We start from the raw sequence: 7,872 nt of genomic DNA on the forward strand, positions 1-7,872 counted from the left end.
CCCCAGCCACTCTCGGCCTCTGGGCAGCATGGGAAGGCGGAAAGGCGGCTCCGCCGGCTAGAGAGGTGGTGCTGGCAGCCAGGGGAAGGAAGGCCCATTCTTGCACAAATCTTCGTGCATCGGGCCTCTAGTACAAAATAATATTGAATGTGAACTGTAATTGAAAAGTAAAATGTGAAAGAAACTGGTTATGTGACCACTCTAATTTTAGCATGCAGTTGTGGAGGTAACTGGAGAGAATGGGCAGATGGGAGGTGAAGGCAGCGGAGGCGACAGCAGGAGCTCACCTAGTCCTCCCGGGCCCGCCAGGAGGAACTCCTGCCTCCCTATCCGCTTGACGATGGGGCGCTTCTCCTCGCTGCAGTAAGGAAACAAGTCCTGGGCGGCACCCGTGCTGTAGTTCAGGATGATGTACTGCGTGGTCAGAGCCAGGCACAGGAAGTGGCCGTCCACTGCCACCGCCAGGGGCTGCTCCGGCGTGGACACCTCCCTGACAATCTGGACCCGGTCTTCGTACACCATGAACACCTGGATGGTTCTGCGTTTCACGGAGATGATGCAGACCTCCACACAAAACGGGTCCCCACTCACGGGGTTCTCGTTCAAGGCCAACGCCACGGCCCCCTTGATGCGGGCCCCCGAGGGGACAGGCTCCAGGCTCAGCATGTGGACCAGAGTGATGGAGTAGTCACAGAGCACCAGCAGTCTGTGCAGGGCCGAGGCGGCTCGCAGCTCACACACTGGCTTCCGGAGGCCCAGGTGTCTGTGCAGCTGCTTGGTGGCCGTGAACGTGGCCGTGCCGGCAGGCAGGCTCTGCTCCTCCAGCAGGAAGTGGTAGATGGAGCAGTCGTTGGTGCCCACGTAGAGGTTCTTGCCGCAGCACTCCACGCACTCGATGTTGACGCGCTCCTTGTCGCCCATCAGCAGCTCCCGCTCCACAGCAGAGACCAGCGTGAAGGCCTTGGTGCTCATCATGCCCGCTGCTGGTCTGCAGGAAGAGGAAAGGAAAACGGTGTTTACCTCACGAGAAGTGAGCAGAGCCATTTCAGGTCACAATAAACATACACTGACCCCTCAGTTACAACTTCAGGGAAGGGAAAGCATTCAACACTGTTAAAAACAGTGAAGGCAAAAGGTTTCCCACTTGCCTCCTCCCCCCAGACCAACGGGAGAGGCCAGCAGAAGAGTCAGCGCTCATCCAAAAGGGGGGAGGGGAGTGCGGTCCATGTGGGCTTCCTCGCTCTGTATAGGAGACACACCTGTAGGCAGAAGACAAGCACACATATCCCCACAGACAACATAAAACTGTGGAACTGTGTGGAAAAGGCAGAAACGACCCTTGCGATCTTGCCCTGAGTTCTGTATGTAGTGACTGGTGGGACACACTACATGGTGTTGCTAAACCCTGCCCCGGGACCCTGTTGGGAACACTGGGCAGGAGCCACACTCGCTTCCTAGGAGGGTTCTTCCCTATGAGGGTGCACGTGGCCCAGCACCACAGCTGGCCCCAGAGTAAGTGTGTCCTTGTGGAGGAAAGACGGGCACATCTCCGCGTCTCTTGGGAGGGCTTGCGAGGTCACGGGCCTGGCAGGTAATGGCCACTCCCACTGAGGACAGGCTGCCCTCGCTCACCTGGCTTCCTCTTCTCCCTCTGAAGGGCTGGTGTTTCCGCTGCACAAAGACAGGGGCAACGAAAGCGGCAACATGGCCTTTCCCTAATCTCAGTCCCTGCTACCCTCACGCAGGAGAGGGAGCCAAGCTCTGGAAACTGCAGGGGACTGAGCGGGAGGCTTCGAGAACTGTCTGCCACTTCAAGCTGCCCCCAAAGCGGGTGCCTCCTGAGAAACTAAATTCCTTAACCACCTTGCAAAGGCTGCACGAGACCTTGGAAATGTTCAAGGAAGATGTATGCATCAGGGAAGGGCAGGAATCAACTCAAAGATTTTAGAATTCTACAATTTCTTATCCCTCTGTCCACTGGAGCGGTGACAGCTACACACAGGGAAACTCTGGTTCCCCTCTGTGTGTCCCAGAATGCCCAGGGCTGGGATGAGGTTTCCACTGGCACCAGTTCCTCCCTATCCCTACCTGTCGCTTCGTAGCGACATGACCTTGGGAAGCTCACTTGGCTTCTACCTGCCTCAGGGCCCTCATCTGTGAGTGAGAGTAATGATGGCGTCTACTTCATATGGTTCTTTTGAGAAGGCTAAAAAGGGCTAATTCCAATGTAACCCTGATATTTGGGGGGCTAGCAATTGGAATCCAAACCAGCAAGCTCACTGTACATTCTTGATAACTTATGATTAAGTCACTACCTCCTTCCCAGATACTGGTCTTGCAGAACCTGTTACAGAGGCCATAAAACTGTGAACAGTGCACTGTCCCAGAGGGAGGGTTATTAACGCTGGCGCCAGGCCCAACCATCAGATATGGCCTGGAGACCCCCAACACCTGGGGGCCTTCTTGCAAGGCCCGAGAAAAGGACCGGAAGCATAATCCATATTTGCGGGACAAAGACCACAGGGAGATATAAAAAGAAGCCCCCGGCATGTTTCTTCACTCAGATTTGGAAAGTTATTCCCCGAGTCCGCAGGCGTAGTAAACAGTGTCCCTCCTTTTCTTTAAAGCGTCCCTTGGCTTTTCTTTGGTCTTCTGCAACACTTTGAGGATTAGCCAACCCCCGTGCGCACTCACTGAAAGTTCGGGTGGGTCTCTTGGCCCCCAGCGTACTCTACTTTTAACTCCACGCTGGGCTCCAAGGGACGGAGCGGTGCTGTCCACGGCCCTGAGCTGGCGACCTGTGTCCCCCTGACTGACAGATAGAATGTAGTCCTTGCATTTACTGCGCTCCTCCGCACAGCGCCATGGGAAAGACGCTCAGAGGCCTCAGAGAGAAGGAATCGCGTCCATCTATCCATCTGGGCTGCACAACCCCCAGGGTCCCCGGGAAAGCCTAGGGCAGGGGAAGAGGGCTTTTAATCTGACAAGTTTCACACACCACCGTCTATGTGCCATGACCAAGCAGAATCACCAAAATCCACCCTAGACACGACTGTTTCCATTTAAATCCTAATGAATTAAACACTAATACTGAAGTGTAAGCTTTGAAAGACCCGAAGTCTGTGAAAGCAAAGTAACAGAACGGTTCTTCCTTCAGTGATGGGCAAAGAGGGCTGTCTTCTCCGAGGGCAGGGCAGCCACTCCTCTGCTGGGACATGAAATCGGTGGCTGGCTTCGCAGCAGGAACAGAGAAACAAGCTTCAGGCACGCAGACTCCCACTCGCTATTTAACTTCTTTAAGTATATCGCCCATAATTCTAGTCTCTACCTTTACCTAGCATGAGAGGTAAACAAAAGATGTTTGCCGTAAAGGATACAGCTTGGCCCTTGACCAACGTGGGATTTGGGGGGCCCACTCCCCACGCAGTTGAAAACCCACATAGAAATTAAACTGCCCTCTGCACATGCGGATTCCCAGCTGCCAGCTGGTCCTTGAACAACACAGGTTTGAACTGCACAGGTCCAGTGAACTGAGTGGGTCGCCTGAAAAAAAATCCGCGTATCAGTGGACCTGCACAGTTCAACCCCGCCTTGCTCAAGGGCCAAATGCATATGGAAAACAATCAAACACCTCATATTTAGCCTAAATACTGGGGTGGACAGCAAAGGAAAGAAGGAGGAGAGAGTTGTTAAAAAAAAAGCTTCAGTTTATCAAAAAATCATAATTCTATAATGTTTAAAAAGACATGCAATATTGTTTCATTATCTGGTATTCAGTGACTCAAGTCTTGCTAAAAATAAGTGTCCTGCTATAGGCCTTTAAATAAGGGACCTGCTTTAATAATTAAATGGTAATTTGTAAAAAGCAGAATGCTGTCAATAACACAGTAGAGTAAGATGTTCCTTTTAAAAACACCAATTAGCCATCCGTCAGCAAATAAAAGCTCCCCTGTGGGTGTTGTGGGGACTTGGGGGTGGGGGTGGGGCTCACCTACCCAGACATGCAGTGACAGGCAGACAAAACTCGGTACGGGCTGTGGAACCAGTGGACCCACAGGCCTGCCCAGACCCCTCTCCCACGGCTGGAATGTAAACCTAGGGAATGCCAATGCTGACCTGGGCAGACATACAGACGAGAGAGAGAATTTGCACAGGTCCTGACGTCCTGCAGGGAGAGTCCAGTATACTACTAGAGCAGCGGTTCCCAAAGTGGGGCACACGCCCCACAGAGGGGCAATTTGATTTTGAAGGGAAGCACTTCGAGAATGAGTTATTAACAGTGAATTTTTTGCATTTCTTATGGTTCTAGGGGCCTCATATATAGTATATGAATATATACTGTGACATATTTATGCATTTTAGTTCTCTATTATGTTTTGAAACTTTATTTGCTATTTTTTCATATGATTTCATATTATTATTATTATTTAACAATTTCTTAGTGATCTCTTCCTCAGTACTTCAACTGTCCTTTTGTTCTTTTATTTTTCTCTTTCATGGATGCCATGTTCTTTGGAAGCTTGTTTAGACCAAGTTAATGGCCTTTTAGGCTTCCTCCACGTGAAAAGATGTTCACTTTTGTAATAAGAATTGCATGTCGGATGCCATGTTCTTTGGAAGCTTGTTTAGAGCAAGTTAATGCCTTTTAGGCTTCCTTCACGTGAATAGGAGTTCACTTTTTGAATAATAAGAATTATATGTCACAGGGGGCATCAGGATTTTAGAGATGCTTTGGTGGGGCATGGCCAAAAACAGGTTGGGAACCACTGCAGTAGAGCAAAAAAAAAACAAAACAGAGCTTGGTCACAGCAGAGGCAGCGGTAAGGGCAACTTCCCAGCACGCACCACCTAGGGAAACACTGCCCAGGCGCTGATCTCCCAGGCTGTGGCCACCTCTCAGGTGCTGATCTCCAAGCTGTGGCCACCTCTCCCGGCTGTAGCCACCTCTCCCAGGCTGTGGCCACCTCTCCCGGCTGTAGCCACCTCTCCCAGCTGTAGCCACCTCTCCCGGCTGTGGCCACCTCTCCCGGCTGTGGCCACCTCTCCCGGCTGTAGCCACCTCTCCCGGCTGTGGCCACTTCTCCCGTGGAGGAGAGGAAGGCGTGAGTGAGTGCCTGGCTACCCAGCTGTGCAGGAAGAGGCTAGAGCCGCCCAGCAGGACCTCCATGGCTGGGAGGACGAAGGGCTGGGAAAGAGGCAGATGAGAATTTCAAAGGGAATGAAAGGAATCAGATGCAGCAGGAAGGAAGTCCACCCGCCAGCCTCTGGGCGTATCACACCCAGGGATCTCCCACTGGGTCTGCAGGCACCCCCACCGCCTGAGCACTAAACCCACACATCCCCTCCCTCTGTGCCAGCTCCTTGTGTGTGCTTCTGTGTGCAGCACGAGAGAGAATTCTGGAAGACAGGGAGCCCACTCAGAAAATGGGCAAGGGAGAAACCACATACTTGAGCTATACCACCACCTTCTGGAAAACAAGAGGTTTCCAGCGAGTTGTAAGAACCAGAGAAGCCATAAAAGCTTAAGGATTCAGTCACAAGAGGGAGCATGAAGAATGCAGGAGGTGCACCCATAGAGAGGGAGAAAATCCAGATAATATAACACCATCAAACACAACACCCCATAGGAGCTAACTAGCAAAGACTTAGGAGGTGTCTGCTGCTTCAAATGTGAAAACAGCAATGAAAAATTGCAAGGAACACGAAAAACCAAGAAATCATGTCATTGCAAAAAGAAAACAATTCTCCACTGAGTTCGAAGGCATAGAATTTGTGACCTAGCTGAAAAAGAATTCAAAATTGCTGTCTTGACAAAGCTCAATGAGCTACAAGAAAACTCAGAAAGTCAATTCAGCAAATTTTCAAAAAATATATACATGATCAAAATGAGACTTTTAACCAAAGAGATAGAAATCACAGAAATTCTGGAGTTCAAGAACTCAGAGTGAGATGAAAAACGCAATAGAGGGCATCTGCAGAGCAAATGGAAGATAGAGTGAGTGAGTGAGCTAGAGGACAGGAACTGTGAAATAACACAGTCAGGGGAGAACAAAGAAAGAAGAATGAAGAGTGAAAAAAGCATATGTGATCAATGGGATTCCAGAAGGAGAAGAGAGTCAGTTAGAAAGGAGCAGGCAATGTGTTAAAAGAGATAATAGTTGAGCCCGGTCGGCATGGCTCAGTGGTTGAGCATCGATCTATAAACCAGGAGGTCACAGTTCAATTCTCGGTCAGGGCACATGCCGGGGTTGTGCGCTCAATCCCCAGTGGCGGGGCGTACAGGAGGCGGCTGATCAATGATTCTCTCTCATCACTGATGTTTCTATCTCTCTTTCTCTTCCTCTCTGAAATCAATTTTTAAAAATTATATGTATATGAAATAATAGCTGATAATTTCTTAAATCCAGGAAGATAACTAGATATCAAGCTCAGAAAGCTAACAGATCACCCTATTATCTCAATTAAAAAAAAAAACTTCTTCAAAACACATTATAAGAAACTGTCAAAAAAATAATCTAGAAGTAGCTGGGTGGGGAGGGGACATCATAACCGACAAACAAAGAACCCTATTAGGTTATCAACAGATTTCTCAGCAGAAACCCTACAAGCCAGGAGAGAGAGGAGGCATATTTGAAGTGTTGAAGAATAAAAATTGCCAACCAAGAAAACTCTACCTGGCAAAGTTATCTTTCCAACATGAAGATGTAAAAACTTTCCCAAACAAAACCATCACTGGACCTGCCTTGCAAGAAATGCTAACCAGAGCCCTGGCCAGCATTGCTCAGTAGTTAGAGCCCTGGCCTACGCACTGAAGGGTTAGGGTTTAATTCCAGTCCAGGGCACGTACCTGGGTTGCCAGTTGGATCCCCAGCCCAGGGTTCCTGTGGGAGGCAACCAATCGATGTATCTCTCTCATATCTTTCCCCCTCCCTCCCACTCTCTAAAAAGAGAAAAAAGAAAAAAAGAGAAAGAAAGAAATGCTGAAAGGAGTTCTTCAAGCTGAAGTGAAAAGACACTCATCAGCAACATGAGAATGTACATAAAGACACAAAACGCCGGTAGAGGTGAGCATACAATCAGACTTAGAAAACTCAATATGGAACAGGGTGATGTGCCAACCACTCAACACAGCATAAAGGTCAAAGGAAATAAGTATTAAAAATAACTACAGCTATTACTTGTTAACGAATACACAACATAAAAAGAGTGAGTGATGACATCAAAATGTAAAAAGGGGAGTTAAAGGGGGGCACTTTTGTAGATGATCTAAGTTAAATTGCTAGCAGCCAAAAATGGGCAATTATCTATGATGTGTCTTATGTAAGCTTTGTGGTACCACACAGCCAACATCTAGAGCAGTTGCACAGGAAATAATGGAGATGCAGAGCATACCACTGGGGAAAATCACCAATTTACAAAGGGAGGCAGAAATTAAAGGAAACGGGAACAATAAAAATATCAAACAACCAGAAAATAGTAAGTTGGCATTAGTAACATCACAAATATTAGATATTAACATTAGAAATATAACATTAGAAACATAATAATGTTAGAAAACATCACAAATCAAAAACTCTGTAAACAGACTGAATTCACCAATCAACAGACACGGCGTGGCTGGATAGATTTAAAAAATTAGACCCTGCACTTCTGTTTTAAAGACATACAAAGACTCAAAGAGAAAGGATGAAAAGAGACATTCCATACAAGTAGAATCCAAAAGAAAGAGTAGCTGTGCTCACTCATAGCAGACAAAATAGACTTCAAGCCAAAATCAGTAGACAAAAAAGGTCATTACCCTGGTATACAATGACAGAGGGGTACATTCATCAAGAAGATGACAATCATAAATACACATGCACCCAACATTGG

The 7,872-nt window shown here is 48.2% G+C and overlaps 1 protein-coding gene across 1 annotated transcript in view; it reads right to left on the reverse strand.

Annotated features, from left to right (window-relative positions):
• The window catches only part of TGFBRAP1 (transforming growth factor, beta receptor associated protein 1), a 40,059-nt gene extending 39,071 nt beyond the window's left edge, over positions 1–988 (reverse strand). Inside the window, exon 1 of the mRNA XM_014536455.1 lies at positions 288–988. Coding sequence (XP_014391941.1) covers positions 288–975 — 688 coding nt within the window. The 5' untranslated portion in view covers positions 976–988. The remainder of the gene's footprint in view (positions 1–287) is intronic.
• Between the last annotated feature and the right edge of the window lie 6,884 nt (positions 989–7,872).

Source organism: Myotis brandtii, unplaced genomic scaffold, assembly GCF_000412655.1.
Source record: "Myotis brandtii unplaced genomic scaffold, ASM41265v1 scaffold1627, whole genome shotgun sequence".
Lineage (NCBI taxonomy): Eukaryota > Metazoa > Chordata > Mammalia > Chiroptera > Vespertilionidae > Myotis > Myotis brandtii.